The 19,508-nt window shown below is 62.4% G+C and overlaps 2 protein-coding genes across 3 annotated transcripts; one reads left to right on the top strand and one right to left on the bottom strand.

Annotated features, from left to right (window-relative positions):
* Positions 1 to 3,125: 3,125 nt before the first annotated feature.
* On the bottom strand, positions 3,126 to 14,856 carry Il17ra (interleukin 17 receptor A). Its single transcript, XM_090325262.1, has 13 exons — positions 14,723 to 14,856; positions 11,491 to 11,515; positions 11,128 to 11,274; positions 10,549 to 10,661; positions 9,949 to 10,075; positions 8,966 to 9,013; positions 8,174 to 8,337; positions 7,007 to 7,090; positions 6,261 to 6,345; positions 5,874 to 5,885; positions 5,652 to 5,753; positions 5,182 to 5,223; positions 3,126 to 4,705 (listed from the first exon to the last, which is right to left on the bottom strand). The coding sequence occupies exons 1-13, from the start codon at positions 14,852 to 14,854 to the stop codon at positions 3,261 to 3,263; spliced, it is 2,526 nt and encodes an 841-aa protein (XP_090181388.1). The 5' UTR covers positions 14,855 to 14,856; the 3' UTR covers positions 3,126 to 3,260.
* Positions 14,857 to 17,201: 2,345 nt separating this feature from the next.
* On the top strand, positions 17,202 to 18,978 carry LOC150041934 (uncharacterized). Of its 2 annotated transcripts, XM_090325261.1 has the most exons (3): positions 17,202 to 17,627; positions 18,150 to 18,505; positions 18,656 to 18,978. In XM_090325261.1, exons 1-3 carry the CDS (start codon positions 17,429 to 17,431, stop codon positions 18,941 to 18,943), a joined length of 843 nt encoding a protein of 280 aa, XP_090181387.1. In that variant the 5' UTR covers positions 17,202 to 17,428; the 3' UTR covers positions 18,944 to 18,978. The 2 variants fall into 2 exon arrangements, with proteins under 2 accessions (XP_090181387.1, XP_090181386.1); XM_090325260.1 differs by having other exon boundaries at positions 18,150 to 18,978.
* The last annotated feature ends 530 nt before the right edge of the window (positions 18,979 to 19,508 follow it).

The following is a 19,508-nucleotide window of genomic DNA, read 5'->3' on the forward strand; positions in this document are numbered from 1 at the left end:
GGGGGAGCAGCTTTTCAGGGCTTTCCTCACTCCGTTCCTTTCTTCTCGGCTCGGTGGAGAGGGCAGGGTCCCCTCTCCAAGGACCAGACCACCCACCCTTTCCTGGGTGAGTGAACACTTCTACCTCCGTGCTCTCAGCCCTCGTCGCGCCGGTGCTGCTTGCAGAGAGTGAGCGGGCACTCGAGCTGCATCCGACGGGGCCGCCAGCCCCAGCGGGGTCTGGTGCCGGTTACAGGGTCTGTGGAATACCAGCCATGGCGTCTCCCTCCCCACCTCGAGAGGAACTTGCCCTGCCAGTGGCTTTGTGCTACGCTCAGAGCAATGGCGTTGGCGGAGTTCCCCTATGAATGGACAGACGGATGGATAGACAGATGGATGATGGAAGGACGGGATCTTCTGGGGGGACTGCAGCGACGGAAGGGCAGGCGCTGAGCCTCGACTCCTCCCAGCCTGTCCTCCATCTCCGGCCCAGGGGACATCCAGCTGGCCACTTCCAGTCTGGATGCCACTTTTGGAACGGGAGGCAGGATACGTTTTTTGGGGGGGACAGGAAGCAAGCTGTGCTCTCCTCCCCCCTCCCTGGCCCAGGGCAGGGGTGAAACCTTCGGGATTTTCAGTTCCCCCTTTCCTTTCCTCTGTGTAAGACTCACGTGTAGTGCGGTGTTCCGAACCCCAGAAGGTACCGGAAGACGTGGGTTCTACTTCTGCCTGGGTTCCAGCTCCTTGTCATTCATTCATTAGCTTTAGGGGGCATCCTTTCTGTGTTCTGGGTCTCACTCGCCTTCCCCGTGTGGTGTTGAGTTGGGACATCTTGAAAGCCCTGTTCTCTGTATGGGTGGACAGGAGGCCAGACGGTCCTGGCTCCTGTCCCAGGGGCCGCAACCTCAGGCTGTGGGCTGGGGCTGCAGGGCCTGCTCTTGCTGGCCTGAAGCCCCAGGCACAGGGAGGGGCCCAGCATACAAGTCACTGACAGCCTGACAGAAGACCCTCTGAAGAAACCTCTGTTCTGCTAGGGTCCTTGAGGAATCCAGGGCCGCTGGGGGCCCCTTTCTCCCAGCTGCCTGGGGGATGAGGGCTCAAGACTTCGTGGACACAGCCAGGCTTGGCTGGAGTGTGGGGGCAAGATGGGGGTCCCACACTTTGGGTCCCTGGCCTTGCCCTCTGCGGCCTGTGCTGGCTGGCAGGCTGGCATGGAAGCCCCTTTCGTTCTGACTCATGGGATTGGACTTGGACCAGGCCCTGGGCGGGGCACCGAGAGCTGCCTGCATCATCCCCAGACCCTCTCTCCAGCTTTACTGTTCTCTGCTACCTATCGTCTGTGAAGAGACTTGTGGTCTGAGCCGTGGCCTGCGTCCTGCACCCCACCCCCCCGTATTGATGGCTATTGCTCTGCCCGAGACTGGAATGAACTGGATGGGTGCTGTCTGATGGCATGAGAGGCCATGATGTGTCCTTGCCACCTGCAGGGCCAGCTGAGGCCAGCCAGGCACTCTCTCTACCCGGGTCTTGTGCATGCCAGGAAAACGCTCTCCCGAGCCACACCCCCAGCCCCAAACCTAGGCCCTCTAGACTTGGACCAGTCTCCGAGGGGTCAGTGTGCTCGTTTTTAGAGGAGTCTGACTGGTCACAACTCCTAGGCTCAAGCGATTCTCCTGCCTGAACCCCTGAACCTCCCGAGGGGCTGAGGCTACAGGTTTGTGCCACCGGGTTCTGCAGTCTGTTCTTTTTTAATAGTCCTGGGGCGGTGTGGGGGGGAGGAGAGCTAGAAGGGCTGAAGTGACCGTCACCTCACTACTTTATCACACAACACCAGACTGTGCTGAGGGAGAAAACAAACAAACAAACCCGGGACTTGTGACAAGCTTCCTGTGTGGTTTCTTTTGAGATCTTTCCCATCCCGGCTTCCACACTGGGTCCCTCAATGTCACCGTGACATCTGTCCCTGTTTCAGGGAGGTAGCGAGAGGCTGGTGTCTCGGGAGGTATGGCTGCTGACCCGTTCACCCTGGGCCCCGTCCACTCCCGCTGACCACCCGAGGGACGACGTGTTTGCTTCTCTGTTGGGAGCGATGTCTTGTGATGGTGCCCAGGCTGGTTTCAGACTCCGAACTAGAATTCAAGTGACGGTCAGGCTTGGTCTCCCGCACGGCCAGGACTATGCAGGGTAAGAAACGGATCTGGAGATAAATTTGTCCTCCATCACTCTTGCTCCATCCAGAAGCATCGATCACTGTTGATTTGAAATCATCTCGGCAACACTGGGGTTTGAACTCGGGGCCTCGCACTTGCTTGTCAAGTGACGCCCCGTGGGCTTAGATTTCGGGTAGGGTTTTTGCTTTGGCCCCGTGATTCTCTACGGGGCTGGATGACAGTGTCACACCACCACATCTCCCTGGTTTTGTTAAGATGGGGTCTCAACTCCTCCTGGCCTCCAACTGTGACCTTCTCCATCTTCGTCTGCGGAGCTGGGGTGACGGACCACGCCCGACTACCATGTATTTATTCAGCCTGCAAGAGGATGTGCTGGTTCTTTTTCAAAGGCACAGCGAGGAGGTCAGACTCCTCTAGGGAAACAGCACACAAGCTTGAGTAGCAATGGTGGCTCTGAAAGAGCTCAGCTGGCAGAGCAAGGAGAAGGCAGGCAGGTAACCGGGGGAGCTGCTGTAAAAGCCCAGCACCTCATAGTGGCCTACAGTCACCTATGGGCCATGTGCCCACACACACACGGTCATGCAGACGTGTCACGCAGGGCTGGCAGACCGCCGTCGTCAAGTCATGTCCCGTCTGCAGACAAGCCTGGCTCCCCGGGGCTGCTGCCCCGTTGTGCCACATCACGACGGCACGGCACCCGGTGCCAGGACTGGGCGGGATGGGAGACAGTGGCCGAGGGACTGGAATCACCCGTCCACGTGGCTTTTTTTTTGTTTTTGAACCCTGGGCCTGGGCGCTGTCCCTGAGCTCTTCAGCTCAAGGATACCACCCTGCCACTGCCATTTTCTTGAGGTTAGAGATAAGAGTCTCACTGACTTTAGTGCCTGGGCCGGATTTGAGCCAGGATCCTCAGATCTCACCCTCCGGAGTGGCCAGGATGACACCTGGCTTTCCGTTGTCTACCTTTTGACCTTTTGTGTTGAGAGGTGGTCTCCTCACGTTGAGCCTCTCACTCCGAAGGCGGGGACCACAGGCACATACCACCTGTCCAGCCTGGGAGCCCATGTCTGTGTGAAAGGCAGACACTTCACGCGCACTCGCGCTCCCCTCTCAGGGCTGGGGCTGTGGGAGGCCCCAGGAGAGGGCCTGCGCGCCCGCGTCCGGCCTCTCGGGCTCCACGCTGTCCCAGCCCGGGTTCTTGCACAGCTCCTGGAACAGCAGCTGCTGTTGGAGTCGCAGCAGGCTCTGCAGCTCTTCGGCTGAGAGCTGGGTGGACGTGCTGGGGTTCAGCTCCCGCTCCTCCTCGGTTTCCCCCAGCCCATCCGGGGGCTGCGGGGAGCTCCTGGAGATGTAGCCCTGGTCGGACTGCACTGACTGCCGCTGCTCCTCCTCGTAGGGGGTGGCCTGGGCCCCTGCCCAGCCCCCCGGGGCCCGGCCGCACGCTCCCTGCTGCAGCAGGGCCAGTATCAGGCTCTCCAGCTGCTCCCCTTCGTCCTCCCCATCCAGGTCCGGGGCGGCCGGCGGGAGGAGGGGGCAGGCCTCGGCGCCCTCCAGCACGGCCAGCCGGCTGGCTGTACGCCCCTCCGAGGGAGGCAGGGGTTCCACCGTGTGGGCCAGGTGGACCTGCTCCGTCGGGACCACTGAGGTCCGGAGGGCCTGGGCAGCCAGAGTCCCCTCGGGCTGCAGGAGGGGGTCCAGCTTTGACAGCCCCTGTCCTTCCTGGCCCAGGCAGACGTCCAGCAGGCCGCCCTCGGGGCCCGGCTCCCGCACCAGGGGCGTCTGCTTCAAGATGGCTGGCCCGGGCAGCAGGGACTCTTCCAGCCCCTCTCCGTCCAGCCACGGCCGGTCAGGGTCGTCGGGCGAGCAGAGGCTCTCCCGCTCAAACCACTCGGGGCAGCGGGCCTGCCAGCAGCGGAAGCGCTCCAGGGCCTCGGCCAGCTGCCGGCCGCTGGGGCTTCGCAGGCAGTTGTCCCCGGCCAGCGCCCCGACCCGGTTCATGCGGCCGGGCTCAAACATCTCCAGGTCCTGGATACGGAAGTAGACGTCCTCGAAGCTGGCCATGAGCGGGTACCTGGAGGTGATGCGGAACGGGTCGGGCACGTCCCGCTCGCTGCTGACGTCGCTGAAGTAGCAGACGACGTAGGTGCCGAAGCAGCCCGGCTTCTTGAAGTCCGGCAGGATCATGTTCAAGGCCGCCGTGAAGAGGTCGCCCGCTGGCCTTCCGCGCTCGCAGCGCAGCTGGACGGCCGGCCCCTCGCAGCCCAGCATGGCCTGCCATTTGGCTCTGGAGCCGCGGGAGCACAGGACGATGATTTTGGAGTTGCTCTCCACCATCTCCTGCTTCTGGCGCCCTACCCAGGTCAAGACCCCCACCTCCGAGATGGCCTGCTCTTCCAGCAGGTCCAGGGCCACCTCGGTGCCACAGACGGTGAGCAGGAACTGGGCGAACTTGAGGACCACGTCCACGTAGAGGGGGTGGTCGGCCGAGTAGACGATCCAGACCTTCCTGGGCTTCAGCGGCCGTGGGGTCAGATCCGCCGCTGCAGGCTGGACGTCTGTGAGACAGGGGAAGCGGCTGCTCTAGCCCAGGTCCCTCTCCGCTGGCTGGCACCTGGGAGCGAGGGACGCCCACTGCGAGGAGCTAGATGATGCCAGAGGCGGCTGCGGGGCCTGCCTCCACGGCCTGAAAAACCTGGCTCTGCCTGGTGTGAGAAGGACCCCCCTTACCGCCCCCCCCAACTTGGCCCCCGGCCTGCAGGTGGATACATTCATTTTGTGCTGACGCTGGGGCTAAGTTCAGGGTCTCTTCTCTGGCATGGCTTGTTGGCTCAATGATGGTGCTTTAAACATTTGAGCTATGCCTCTGGCCAGCTGTTTTTCTTTCGCTGGCGGCGAGGCTTGAACTTGGGACCTGGATGCTTTCCCTGAGCTCTTTTGCTCTCCCCCGGGTGGATCCCGGCTCTCCCTTTCACCCCCCTCGCCCTGCGTCTTCCCCACGTGGGTCCCAGCATGCCCCGCCCAGGGCACTGACCTGTGAGCTTGGTACTGTCACTGTCCTTTCCACGATGAGACTCTGTGGGAAAAGAAGCCACTGGAGCAGTGAGGAGAAGTGGCCCTGGGCCTTGTCCTTGGGATGGGGGAGTGGAGTGGCTGCCCCCCCCCCCCCCGCCACAGGCTATGCCCTGCCCTCGCCAAGACCCTGGTGGGCAGCCGTGGAGCTCCCGCACCTGTGCTGCACTGGAATGGTGGCTCCGTGGACACTGTAGATGGGGTCACGTGCCAGGGCGGCACGCGGCACGCCCCGTCCACGTCTGAGGGAGTCCCCTGGCTGGGAACCCTAGATCCCTATGAAGGGGGCTGCCGTGACCGGTCCCAGCGTATCCAACGCTCACGGTGGTGGGCGGGGAGAGGGGCAGGAGCCCGCGGTGCCACATCCACAGCAGGCCCCGCCTCTGCCCTTTCCGGGTCTCGGCACAGCGAGCAGCCGCGCCTGGCCCTTACCGGAGAGCCTCCAGGTCATGCAGAGAACCAGCAGGATGGCGGAGGCCACCAGCAGCACGGCAGTGCCCGTGACCAGGCCGTAGGCCCACAGCGGGACGCGCTCTGTGGTGAGGGGAAGCGTGTGAGCCGCAGGCCCTGCTCCCACCCCTGGGGTGACCTCAGGAAGCCCTCTGCCCCCCCCACCCGCCTGCCTCTCCCTGGGAGACCCATCCCCGAGCTTACCGGCAAAGGACTCTGCAAAAGAACAAGAGGGAAGATGATCAGACCCATGGGTCTGGAGGACTAGCGGGCACTGCAGCCCCCTCCCCCTTCCCCTCAGCCCTGGGTCAACAGAACAAAGTGGCCCCCTCCACACAGTGACGACTGGCTTTGGGGACTGCCGCCTGTCGCTCCACTGGCACCGTGAAACAAGAGCAGGGAGGCTCACAGCCCAGGACAAGAGCCAGACCTGGCCTCTGAACTAACCCACAAAATCAGGAGCCGTGCCCAGGGCCCGAGTTCAAGACCTGGGAGAGGCGCGTGTGCACACACACACACACACACACACACACACACACACACACACCCGTATCATTTAATGTATGATAACTGCCGGGCCAGGGCTCCTACCTGGGGTGGGCGGGACCTCGGGGCAGAGCACGGTCACTTCCTGCCGCAGGCAGTCCGTCAGGCAGCTGCTGAAGAAGGGCTGGATCTGGGGGAGCAGGGGCAGGTCAGGGGAGAGGCCGCCGGGGTCTCCCGGGCTGGCCTGTGGTAGGGACGCCGGCAGCTCCAGTCACTCTGGAGCAGTGCAGCACAGCCGGGGTGGCCCGGTGGGAGTCCATCTTCAAAAAGAAAGGGGGCCAGGTGCAGATCCCACCGGGGACCCCAGCTGCTTGGGAGTTCAAGGCCAGCCTGGGCAAAAGGGCAGGGAAACCCCACCTCAACCAGGAAGCCAGGAGTGGGCACCCCTGCAGCTCCAGCTGGGTGGTATAAAACGACAACCAGTGGAAACGAAACAGACTGGAGAAGGCCGTGGCTCAGGCGGTAGAGCAACTGCTGAGCGGGCACGAGGCTCCGAGTTCAAACCCCAGCATCTCCCAAGGGCAAGGCCTCCCTGTGGGGGCTGGACCGGGGTTCAGTCCCCACCGGGCTGAGACCTCGGCAGGAAAGAGGCGGCAGTGGCCTCACTGGCCAGTGAGAGCTGGCTGTGGTGGTACCTGCATCTGGGGACAGTCCAAGTCCCGAAGCTGCCTTCCCCACTGCCCCTCTCTCCAGGGGGAAGGCCGCCCTTACTGGTGCATGCCCCCACGCCTGAGCCCACACCAGGTCCCCCCACCCCGCCATGCATGCTCCCCACGCCTGTCCACACCCACCTGGATCTGGTGGCGGCAGCACTGTTGTAAGTCGGGCAGCGTGAAGGTGACGTTGCTTCGCTGGAAGAACTCCTCTTGTCTAGGCTGGAGGAGAGGAGGGAATAAAGTTCCTGGTGGGTCAGAACTTGCTGAGGATGACACACATGCACAGGGAAGCCACAGGGACAGGCTTCTCCGTGGGGACAGTGCATGGACACACAAAGGGGTGCAGAACACAGCACCCGTGGTCTGCACAACCTAGGACTCTACTTCCTCTTGAGCCTCCACGTTTCAGTTTTTAACCTGCAAGTGCTTTTTATTTATTTATTTTTTGCCAGTCCTGGGCTTGAGCTCAGGGCCTGAGCACTGTCCTTGGACTTTCTCAAGGCTAGAGCTCTACCCCTTGAGCCTCAGCACCACTTCCGGCTTTTTTCTACGTATGTGGTACCGAGGAATCGAACCCGGGTCTTCATGCATGCTAGGCGAGCACTTTAACCACTAGGCCACACTCCCGGCCCCTGCAAGTGCGTTTTAGAAGTAGAACAAGCGAGCCAGGCTGGGGCTCAAGCCCGTAATCAGAGGCAGAGACCAGAGGCTCTCACTTCCACGCCTGCGTAGACACTGAAGTTGGCAGGACTTCATCTCAACCAGTTGCTGGGAGGTGGCACAGGCCTGTCACCCCAGCCACAGGGAAACAGGCAAGCCAGGGCATGAAGGAAGACCCGGAACTGAAAAACAGCTGGGCGCCGGCGGCTCACGCCTGTCATCCTAGCTATTCAGGAGGCTGAGATCTGAGGATCATGGTTCAAAACTCTGATCTCCACTTAACCACCAGAAAACCAGACATGGGGCTGTGGCTCAAGTGGCAGAGCGCCAGCCTTGAGCTGAAGAGCTCAGGGACAGCGCCCAGGCCCAGAGTTCAAGCCCCACGACCGCTACTACCAGGGCCAAGGAAGTGGGCTGGGGACGTGGGTCGAGCGGTAGAGCAGCTTCTGAGCAATCGTAAGACCCCAAGTTCAATCCCCAGCACTGCCCAAAATAAGCAAACTAGGAAAGTAGGGCAAACACAGCCACACAAAGAGCAGGGAGGGTGTGGGGCTGAGGGGGGGCCAGGGCCTGGGGGAGAGGGGAACAACGGGACAGGGTGGAAGGACTCCCCCGCCCCCCAGGGTTAGGAGAGGCCTCTACCGCCGGCACTGGCTGCTCCTGCTCAGAGCAGCTGTGGTTCTCCGTGTCCAGAAAGCTTCTGAGCAGGACGTGGTACGGGGTGGACTCGTTCCACAGCGTGAAGCTCACCCGCAGCTGCTGGGTCTCCAGGGTCTCCACAGTGACACTGGGGTCCCACAGGCTGCCTGCCGAGGACACGGGGTGCAGGGGGTGAGGGGGGCCAGGCTGGGGTCCCACAGGCTGCCTGCCGAGGACATGGGGTGCAGGGGGTGAGGGGGGGCCAGGCTGGGGTCCCACAGGCTGCCTGCCGAGGACACGGGGTGCAGGGGGTGAGGGGGGGCCAGGCTGGGGTCCCATAGGCTGCCTGCCGAGGACACGGGGGTGCGGGGGGTGAGGAGGCCAGGCTGGGGGTCCCACAGGCTGCCTGCCGAGGACGCGGGGTGCAGGGGGTGAGGGGGGGGCCAGGCTGGGGTCCCACAGGCTGCCTGCCGAGGACACGGGGGTGCGGGGGGTGAGGAGGCCAGGCTGGGGTCCCACAGGCTGCCTGCCGAGGACACGGGAGTGCGGGGGGTAAGGGGGGGGCCAGGCTGGGGTCCCACAGGCTGCCTGCCGAGGACACGGGGGTGTAGGGAGTGAGGGGGGCCAGGCTGGGGTCCCTGGGTTGAGGACACGGGGGTGTGGGGGACGGGGGGGAGGTAAGGGTGTCTGGGCTGAGGACACGGGGGGTGGGGGACGGGGGAGGTAAGGGTGTCTGGGCTGAGGACACGGGGGGTGGGGGACGGGGGAGGTAAGGGTGTCTGGGCAGCCACTTACCTGAGCTCACACAAACCGTGGTTGTCTTCATCACGTTGTCCTGGCAGTCTGCCAAAAGCAAAGAGAAGTCATCAAGTCCCCGCCCTGGCAGGGCACTCCGGCAGTCTGTCTCTGGCGCAGAGGGGACCCTGTCCCTGATGCCGTGGGGACCTCCAGGCGGTGATCGCTGTCCTCCACTCCAGGACTGCACCAGTGTGGTGACCCCCCCTTCTCCTCAGGAACCATGGAGTCCAGCACGGTCCTGAGCTCTGGGCCCAGTGACTCCCTGCTCACTCAGCTCTGCTGAGCTTGCTCCTGGCATTTTGTACAGCCCAGGTGGGCATGGCTGGTTTGCAGACCACAGCGGGGACCGCCTCTAATTCTGTGACCCCCACTGGGGGACAGGGCTAGGACATCAGTTTAGGAGCAGGGGTGGAGGCGCTCAAGGTGTCTCTCCACTGGCCTGGACGCCAGACGCCGTGGTGAGGACATCCTTGAACCCTCTGTAGAGGAGACCGGCAAAAGCGAAGTGACCGCAGGCCAGTGGGCGGGCAGTGAGTTTCAGGACTACTGGGTCAGTGCACATCTGGACAGGCTCACCCTGAGCTAACAGGGCTCGGTGGTGAGTGCTCCCTGCTCACCGAGCATGTGTGAGGCCTGGCGCCCCAAACCACAGACAGGGCCCAAGCGGGGAGAAGTTTCCGGGCACCTTCCATGCCAGGCCAGTGTGAGGTTCTGGGTGCTGGCTTCCCAGCTGGCCTTGCCTCGGAGGCGGAGTTACAGGTGCACACACAGGGGACGCTGTGTGTCTGTGTGTGGGGGGGGGGGGGAGCGGGGAGGCTGAGTGTAGCTGGTGGTGAGCCGGCCTGGGGCTGGGGTTCCCATCACCCCTGGGTGCCAGGGAGGCCGCTGGCATGGGCCAGGGGAGCTGGGGGAGCGGGGTCTGTGGTGCCCCTGCTTTCTGGGGGCCACAGCCCGGCGAGGAGGGGCCTGGGGAGGCTCACCAGGCACGGTCACAATCCTGGATTGATGGTTTGGGTCCCCGTCGGGAAAGGGCTTGGGCAGGTGGTGCACTGTCACCTCGTAGTCCTGGCCAGGGTCCACAACAAAGTGGCTGAAGGTGAACCGCCACTGTGGGGAGGGAGGGAGGGAGCCTGTGAACCCTGCCTAACTCCCACCCACCCACCGCACTCACACGCCCCACCCCCACCCCGCCCCAGATCAGGGACAGTCACCAGTGGAGCCACACCCAGACCCCCCCGCACTCCATCTTTCCTGCCTGTGGTCAAATCCCTAGCTGGAGTCTCACGGGTTCTTCTAGCGAGAAAACTCAAGTCTGAGGCGAAGGAGGGACACTGTGGGATGGAGGGGCAGTGATAGGGAGACCAAGTCCTCAGGCAGCTCTTCCTCTCCTGGGGGGGCTGGGAGGGGGGCCCCAAAGTCCCCGAGCAGGCAAGTGGGGCGGGTAGTTGGAGGCATCCGGGGTGGGGGGTGGGTCTGTGCCGCCTTCTCCGAGGACGCACACAGACGACTCCTGCTTCCTTCCTTCCTTCATTTTCCTGGTGTTGGTACTGGGGCTGGGCTTCAGGCTCCCCTCTCCTTACCCGCTTCTGGTGATGCTGAAGCTGGGACAGGAACTGGAACCTGACACACAGCTGCTCGTTGGTGCTCAGCTGCAGGACCGACAGCTCCGTGCCCTCCAGATACAGGATGCTGGCTGCAGGCAGAGGAGGAGAGCGTTAGCCGCAGCGGCCACCGAACCAGCCACTTCCCGCCCCCACCACGTGCCCACACTTCCCGTCTCTCCGCCCGTTTCAGACACTGGTTGCTAACTGGATGAGGGTAAGGGACACTCTTCAGGGTACTGGCAGCAGGCCTGGCCTGGGGTGCAAGCCTCCCGTGGGCCTGCAGGGCCAGCAAGCAGGCCCTGGCCGCGGGGAATGAGCTCGCCCCACAGGGCCCTGCTCAGCCCGTCTTCCTCCCAGCTCTCCCATCAAACTCGAGCCCCGCAGGCGGGTCTAGAAAGTGCTTGCCAGGGAAGGAGGGGGAAATGGGCTGCAAAGTGATGGATTCTCAGTCAGCCCAGGACCTAGAGCCCTATTCTGAGTCGCCAGCCAAGACCCCAGTGACCCCGGGGAACCGCTGGCCCCTGAGGACCACCAGCCCCCCCAGCTCCGACCCACCATCCGTCTGCAGCGTCCACTCGATATGCAGCACAGGAACCCGATCTCCGTGCTGGGTGAGCGCCGTGTCCAGCTGGACCTTCATGAGCTTGGGGGACGAGGGGGTCAGGTTCCGAGGGTGCACCCAGCTGTCGTCCAAGCAGGAACCTGGTCCCCAGGGAAGAGGGTGGTCAGACTTGAGGGCAGGCACCCCGAGAGCCCTGCAGGACAGGCCTTTCCCGCTGTCCCCAGCCCCGCCCGCCCGGGTGTTAAGAGAAGGCTGGGGGACGGATTCCGAGGAGGGGGCAGTGGAAACGGGGTGCAGGACGGAGAGGGCACACAGCCTTTGCTGTGCTGCGATCCCTGATTCCAAAGGGAACTTACTATTCTCGAAGGTGCAGCTCAGGCCCTGTGGGGAGAAGGGGTAAGCGCAAGGGGAGGGCTGGGCCCCGGGCTTCCCTGGAGAGATCCACCACCTCCTTACTCCGAGGGCATCGACTTCCCACGTTCTTCCCTGCCCAGCCTGGGAGGAGGGATTCTGGAGACATGCATGTTCTGCAAGCTGCGCGTGTGTGTGTGGTGACACCACGTGGACTCTGGGGCCCCAACAGGGCACTCGCTTGCTCACGGGTGACCTACATGCTTTAAGTGCCAGCAGGCGCTGCTGGCCTTGTGTCCCAAGGCCCACACATGTCTCACGACACACGTAGAGTGAGGACTGGACCCCCGTGTGTGTGGGGAGGGGGAGTCGTAGCAGGAGACTGCCATCTGTCCTAAGTCAACAGGTGACGCTGGGCGCTGGTGGCTCCTACTCAGGAGGCGAGGTTAGAAGCCAGCCCAGGGAGACCGCGGGACCATCTCCCAATACAGCCAGCAAAGAGCAGGCCTGGAGATGTGACCCCCAATGGGAGATGCTCATGAGAGTGAAGAAGGTTAATAGCTGTAGACCCTAGGTTCAGACGTTGGGTACTGACCCCCCCCCCCCGAAAGAGCCAATAGATGAGTGGACAAGTGAAGAATTAAACACATACACACCTTGAGAAATACAGGGTAATGCTAGGAGAGAAACTAGCCTCTGGAGAGCAGGGCTAGAGAAGGCGCGGTGGCTCACGCCTGTCATCCCAGCTGAGATTGAGGATCGAGGTTCAAAACCAGCCTGGGTACCAAAGTCCATGAGTCTCTTACCTCCAGTGAACCACCAGAAAACTACAAGTGGCCTGTGGCTCAAGGAGCAGGGCGGTCACCTTGAGCTGAAGAGCTCAGGGACAGCGCCCGGGCCCAGAGTTCAAGTTCCAGGACAGACCAAAACATAAATAAAATAAAATTCTCCCCTGAGAGTGATTTCAAACTGCTTCAAGCTTCCCATGCTTGGGGTGAAGATGAAGACATACGTCAGTGGGAGAGTACGTGCTCAGCACAGGTGAGGCTGAGTTTAATTCTTCGTAAATAAAAACCAGAATATTAAAAAAAAAAAAACCAACCACCCAGTATTGAAAAACAGCCAGATCAGACGGTCAGCTTCCTGCTTATAAACGACGCAGAGGAGAATATTTGTGTGCTCACGACACCTAAGCTTCTAAGCACTTTATATAATCTCTTTTCTTTCTGGTCAGTCGTGGGGCTTGAACTCAGCCTGGGCGCTGCCCCTGAGCTCTTCAGCTCAAGGCTCTTTCCCTACCCCTGAAGCCACAGCCCCACTTCACTGGAGATAAGAGTCTCTCAGCCTTTAGTGCCTGGGCTGGCTTTGACCCTCACATCACAGCCTCCTGAGTGGCTACGATGACAGCTGTCAGACATGTCCTGTACCAGGGGCAGGAGGTACCCCACAGCAGGCCACCCACAAGCCGACACCAGCTCCTCCCAGGAGCACCCACAAAGCCAGCAGGAAGCGCCTGGCGGGGGTGTGCCAGCGAGTTGCCCAACAGAAGAGAACAGGGGACATTTCCCAACACCGGTCACACTGAAAACACTCAGCGCCCCCCCCCCCCGAAAAAATCCACTTGTTCTCCACCTTCTTTTTGTTAGCTCATGTACAAAATTAGATAAGGAGACATGTCCCTTTGTGTCACATCCTCTGACTCCTGACTCAGATACCAAGCAAGCTCTCTGGCATGTGGAGACAGAGGGGCAGAGAACCCCAGAAAGTGGAAGAAAGGGAGGGGAGGGTGTGGTTTCCTGAAAGGGGGACATAGTGACTTGTCATTTTTTGTTTTTATTTTTTTTAAAGAGAAGACACTGGGTTCCACCTGCAAGGAGGTGGGCGTGCCGCTTCCTTTGGGGGCAGAGGGCTCCTCTGACAGCCACAAGCACGACCTAACTCCCAGCCAGCCTGCTCTCCCTAGACCTCGGGGCGGGGGGTGCTTGGGCCTGGGTGGGGTGAGGTGTAGGGGTCTGGGTGGGGGGTCTGGGTGGGGTGAGGTGCAGGGGTCTGGGTGGGGGGTCTGGGTGGGGTGAGGTGCAGGGGTCTGGGTGGGGTGAGGTGCGGGGGTCTGGGTGGGGTGAGGTGCGGGGGTCTGGGTGGGGTGAGGTGTAGAGGTCTGGGTGGGGTGAGGTGCGGGGGTCTGGGTGGGGTGAGGTGTAGAGGTCTGGGTGGGGTGAGGTGCGGGGGTCTGGGTGGGGTGAGGTGTAGAGGTCTGGGTGGGGTGAGGTGCGGGGGTCTGGGTGGGGTGAGGTGCGGGGGTCTGGGTGGGGTGAGGTGCGGGGGTCTGGGTGGGTGAGGTGTAGGGGTCTGGGTGGGTGAGGTGTAGGGGTCTGGGTGGGTGAGGTGCGGGGGTCTGGGTGGGGTGAGGTGTAGAGGTCTGGGTGGGTGAGGTGTAGAGGTCTGGGTGGGTGAGGTGTAGAGGTCTGGGTGGGGTGAGGTGCAGGGGTCTGGGTGGGTGAGGTGTAGGGGTCTGGGTGGGTGAGGTGCAGGGGTCTGGGTGGGGTGAGGTGCGGGGGTCTGGGTGGGGTGAGGTGCAGGGGTCTGGGTGGGGGTCTGGGTGGGGTGAGGTGCAGGGGTCTGGGTGGGGTGAGGTGCAGGGGTCTGGGTGGGTGAGGTGTAGAGGTCTGGGTGGGGTGAGGTGCAGGGGTCTGGGTGGGTGAGGTGTAGGGGTCTGGGTGGGTGAGGTGTAGAGGTCTGGGTGGGGTGAGGTGCAGGGGTCTGGGTGGGTGAGGTGCAGGGGTCTGGGTGGGGTGAGGTGCGGGGGTCTGGGTGGGGTGAGGTGCAGGGGTCTGGGTGGGGGGGTCTGGGTGGGGTGGGGGCCAGCCTGGGTCAGGGGTTTTCAGCCTGGTGGCTCACACCTGTCACCCCAGGGCAGAAACCATCTGGGTTTGAGGCAGGGCTAAAAGTCATCCAGACCCAGCCAGCTCAACCCACAGCCGCTCCTGGGGGGAGGTTGGCCCTCCGCCGCCTCCTCCTCCTCCCCCTCCTCACCCCCATCCTCCCTCTCCTCCTCCCCCCCTGTCCTCACCCCCATCCTCCCCCTCCTCCTCACCACCCCTCCTCCCCTCCTCCTCCCGCTCCTCCTCACCCCCATCCTCCCCCCATCCTCACCCCCATCCTCCCCCTCCTCCTCACCCCCTGTCCTCACCCCCGTCCTCCCCCGTCCTCCTCACCCCGTCCCCGTCCCCTCCTCACCTCCAGCGCGCACTCGGGCGCCGGCGGCTCCAGGAGCCGAGGGGAGGCGCGGCCCGGGGCCGGCGCGCTCAGGAGCAGCAGCAGCAGCAGCCGCAGCCGCCCCGGGCCGGGCTGCAGGCGCGGGGCCGCCATGGCGCGGGCGGCGCAGGACCCCCGAGGCGGGGCCCGCGAGGAGGATCCGCCCGGGGCGCCTTCCGCGGCCGCCGAGGGACAGACAGACCGACCGACCGCGCGGCGCCCGCCTGCCGCTTCCGGCTTCCACTCGGCGCGGGGCGGGGCCGGCGGAGGGCGGGGCCGGCGGAGGGCGGAGCAACGCGTGGGGGCGGGGCCGGGGGCGGAGCCAGCGGAGGGCGGGCCCCGGCGCGGGGCCTGCGGAAGCGGGGCGCCGCGCGGGGGCGGGGCCTGCCGAGGGCGGAGCCAGCGGAGGGCGGGGCCGGCGGAGGGCGGGGCGTGCGGAGGGCTGAGCGCAGCGCGGGGGCGTGGTCGGCGCTGGGCGTGTCGTTCCGGGCCACGCCTCTTCCCAGACCTGGCAGGTGAGTGCTGGGCTGGGATTCCGGGTGGGGAGGGCGGGACAGAGCCCAGTGCATGTGCGCGTGCGCACACACACACACACACACACACACACACACACACATCTCATCTGTATCGTTATTACCTATGTCTCTATCATCCATCAGTCCATATCTATCTGTCTATAATCTATCACCTACCATCCATAGCTACATCCACCACATCTATCTGTCTACCCATCTATCATCCATCTCCTACCATCTATTGATCTTCTATTATCTATCATCTATCTATCATCTATCATCTATCTATGATCTATCTATAACCTATCTATTCTCTATCATCTATTTATCATCTATTATGTATGATCTATCTATCTATCATCTATCATCTATTATCTAGCATCTAGCATCTGTTTATCTTCTATTATCTATCTATGATCTATCATCTATCATCTATCATCTATCTTCTATTATCTATCTATGATCTATCAATCTATAATCTATCACCTACCTATCATGTATTATCTATCTATGTATCTATCTCTCTCTCTCGTCATCATCATCTATCTTTCTGTCTCCCCAGGCAGTGTGACCCCTTCCTCCTCAGTCTTCTACCCCCTCGGTCCTTGTTCTCTCTTCTGGCCAGCTTCTCCCCTAGCCCTCCACTTCCCTCCCGTGTTTAATTAGAACAGCTTCCCAGATAAGCACCAGGAATCTGAAGGGCAGGGGTGAGGGGAAAGGAGGAAGCCTGTGTGCCACACGGCAATCAAATGCCTGGTCCTGGCCCAGGCTTTCCAGGTTTCTCTGTGCCAGCCTCACTGCCACCTGGTACTTTAGAAGAGAGCAAACACACCTGAAGAGATTGGGCTGTTTACCCAGGGTCACGTAGCAGGGGCTCTGTGAGCAGAGAAATTAAGTCTCATATATCAGATCTGAGAAGGCTGGCAGGACCTGCTTGCCCATACCCTGACCGTGTTCATTCTCAGAGCTCCTAGCAGCCTCCAGTCCCTTTAATCCCACAGCTCACCACAGCTCACCCCTACCCAGCCAGCCAGAGCTCACGGCTGGCTCTGAGAAGTCTCCAGAGTGGGGGCAGCGGGTAGGCAGACCACCTCTGCTGACTTGGGTGTGAACTGTGAGAATGATAGTGTGCATACTGAGGGCCCACGAGACACCCCAATAGTGCAATTGTTTCCGACAGTGGCTCTGATGACAGTGGCTCTGACTGGCGTCCTGGCAGGGTGCAGCATGCAGACCCAGCCCCTCGGTGACTCCTCAGGGAGCACCTTCCCTCCCTCCTTCCCTCCCTCCTTTTTTTTTTTTTTTGCCAGTCCCAGGGCTTGAACTCGGGGCCTGAGCACTGCCCTTGAGCTTTCTCAAGGCTGGTGCCCCACCACTTGAGCCAGAGCTCCACTTCCAGCTTTTGGGTGGTTCATTGGAGAAAAGAGTCTCACAGACTTTCCGGCTTGACTTTGAACCGAGATCCTCAGACCTCAGCCTCCAGAAGAGCTAGGGTTACAGATGTGAGCCACTGGCGCCCAGTGCAGAAGGGGTGTGTGTGTGTGTGTGTGTGCGCGCACACGTGTGTGTGCGTGCTGTGACCAGGAGCTGAGGGCAGGCTGCACATGTCCATGTGTGTGCTTGCCTATGTGTATGTGTGTACACATGTAAGGCACACACGTGTGTGTGCAGGGTCTGCGAAGGGCAGGCTCTGTGTGTGCCCGCATCTGCACATGTGTGTGCATGCACGCAGGGGTGTGTGCAGTGTCTGCAGAGGCCAGGGGCGGGCAGGCTCTGTGTGTGCCTGCATCTGCACATGTGTGCATGCACGCACGGGTGTGTGCAAGGTCTGCGGAGGGCAGGCTCTGTGTGTGCCCGCATCTGCACATGTGTGTGCATGCACGCAGGGGTGTGTGCAGGCAGGCCGCCTGCCAGGGCCTGCAGATGGCCTCTGGGGCTCTGTGGGGTTTCCTGGCTGCCTTCCAGGGTCAAACAGATGACAGTGGGTGACGGTTTGTGAAGAAAGGAAATGGGGTGGTGTGCGTGGAGGGTGCTGCGTCTCTGGGGTCACTGTCCTTGCAACCCTGCAGGGAGAGGAAAAGACAAGGACATGGCCAGGGCTGCATGGCATCCACCCTGGGGTGTGGGCCTGGTGATTGGTGGAGCCCATCCAGACAGGCAGGTGGGTTGACCAATGGGCAGGAGCCCTTTGAGCCAGACAGGCATCCGGGCCAATGGGCAGCAGGCTGGGCGAAGGCCGACTGGGCAGGGCAGTTGGTGGGGAGAGGAGAGGCGCAGGAGGCCTCCAGCCAGCCAGCAGGGCTTCGGTGGACCTGGGGCCGGAGACGCTGGGTCGTGCGGAGGCCTCAGACTTGGCCATACCAGCCACACAGGTACCCGGCCTCAAACGTGCTGTCCAGGGACCAGGGGAAAGCGTTGGGGAAAGCGTTGTCCCCAGGGCTGTCCTCCCCATCCGGGTCCCCTGTTCCCCTTACCCCACCCTCGCTCTGTCCCCCTCCCCCTGTCCCTCTGCCTCTCCCTTCATCGGTCTCAGACTGTTTCTGAGTATCAGCCTTGCGCATCACATGGACACATGCAGTTAGGTCCTGGCTTGATGTGGGGTTCCAGGCCGCACAGTAGGTGGGCAAGGTCAGATTCCTTCCCTCGTGGGGCGCAGTGGAGGGGGTGAGGCATCCCTCCCTCCTCCGCCCCCCTCCCCTCATGGTGACAGTGGCCCGTCCGGGTTGTGTCCTCTAAGTGCACAGTTCCTTCCCTCGGTTGGAGTGGGGCTGGCAGGTCCCACAGTGGCTGTGGGTGTGAACCCGGGCTGTGGAGGCCTCTTGGGTGGGTGCGGGAGGCCAGGCCGCCGCTGTCCCCTCCCCTGGCCTGACCCCGTGCTCCACCTCCCCTCCCAGGGCCCCAGAGGCGTCCAGGCTGCCCCGTCATGGCTGCCGCTGCCGTGGCCGGGCTCATCCCCGTGCTGCACTCGGTGGCCGGCGACAAATCCGGCCACTACATCGGGCGGCAGCTGTGGTTCGGCCTCATCGCCATGTACGGCGTGGTGGTGTACGTGGTGCGCATGCCGTGGGCCCAGGTGTACGAGGATTTCTGGTGCCACGGCAACATCACCTACCCGTGCCGCATCGAGTGCTTCGAGAGGATCTTCAGCCGGCCGGTGACGGGGACCTGGTACTTCTTCTACTTCATCTTCCTGGCCCTCTTCTTCCTCATGGAGTTCTTCATGGCCCAGATGCGGCACAAGCAGGTCAAGGTGAAGTCGGCCGAGTCCCTGGCGGGCGAGGCGGAGGAGGGCTCCCTGGTGGCCATCCAGGAGCTGGCGCCCGCCCCCCGCAAGTCCCTGCTCAACTTCCACCGGGAGAAGATGCTGCTGCTGCTCTACCTGCTCTACTTCCTCCTGCAGGTGGCCGTGCAGGGCGTCTTCCTGGCCCTGCTGCTCTTCCAGCACCTGCCGGTGGTGCGGCGGGAGGCCACCCCGTGCAGCACGCCGGGCTGCCCCGGGCCCTACCTCTGCCTCCTCAGGTCCACCATGGAGAAACGCATGTCCATCTACACCCTGGCCACGCTGTCCTCCATGATCATCCTCTTCTGCCTCGGCTTCTTTGCCTACAGCATCCACCACTATCTGCTCAAGGGCATGTCCATCGCCCAGTTCATGATGGACACCAGGCCCTTCCCGCAGCGTGTCTGAGCCTCGAGGGAGGCCCCCCGCCCCGCACTCCGCCTCCCCCCCTCCGCTCCTCCACCCTGATGGCCTCCCAGCTGGCTGGCTGGCTGGCTTGCCTTTTTAAATAAACGTTTGCTGCGCCCCCTCTCCCTCTCCCCCGGGGGCTGGGCTGGGGTGGCCTCACCCTGAGGGGGTGGAGGCCCTGGCTAGGAGGGTGTGAGTGTGGGAGGGACGCCTGGCGTGCAGTCTGGTCACCTCAGTACCAGCCGTGCTGCAGGTGACTGGCCCCTGGGTGGCCTCGGGGACAGCGCCCAGGCCCAGAGTTCAAGCCCCATGACTGATCCAGAAACCAAAACACCGCTCCCAGTGTGCTTCTTTTCTGATCTGCCAGCGGTCCGCTTAGTTGAGTTTTTCCTTCTGTCTCACTTTCGGCCTGTGGAAGTGTTTCTACCAACCCTGTCACCAGAAGGAAGGGGCAGGTAACAGGACTCACGGCTGGCCTGCGTCAGCGGGACTGGGTTTGGAACACACGTTTGCATCAGCCTGCCTCCCCTTGGGAGAGTCAGAGACCACGGGGGTCTGGGAAGCT

Source organism: Megascapheus bottae, chromosome 37 (genome assembly GCF_031878675.1).
Source record: "Megascapheus bottae isolate mThoBot1 chromosome 37, mThoBot2.hap1, whole genome shotgun sequence".
In the NCBI taxonomy this organism is placed as follows: Eukaryota; Metazoa; Chordata; class Mammalia; order Rodentia; family Geomyidae; genus Megascapheus; species Megascapheus bottae.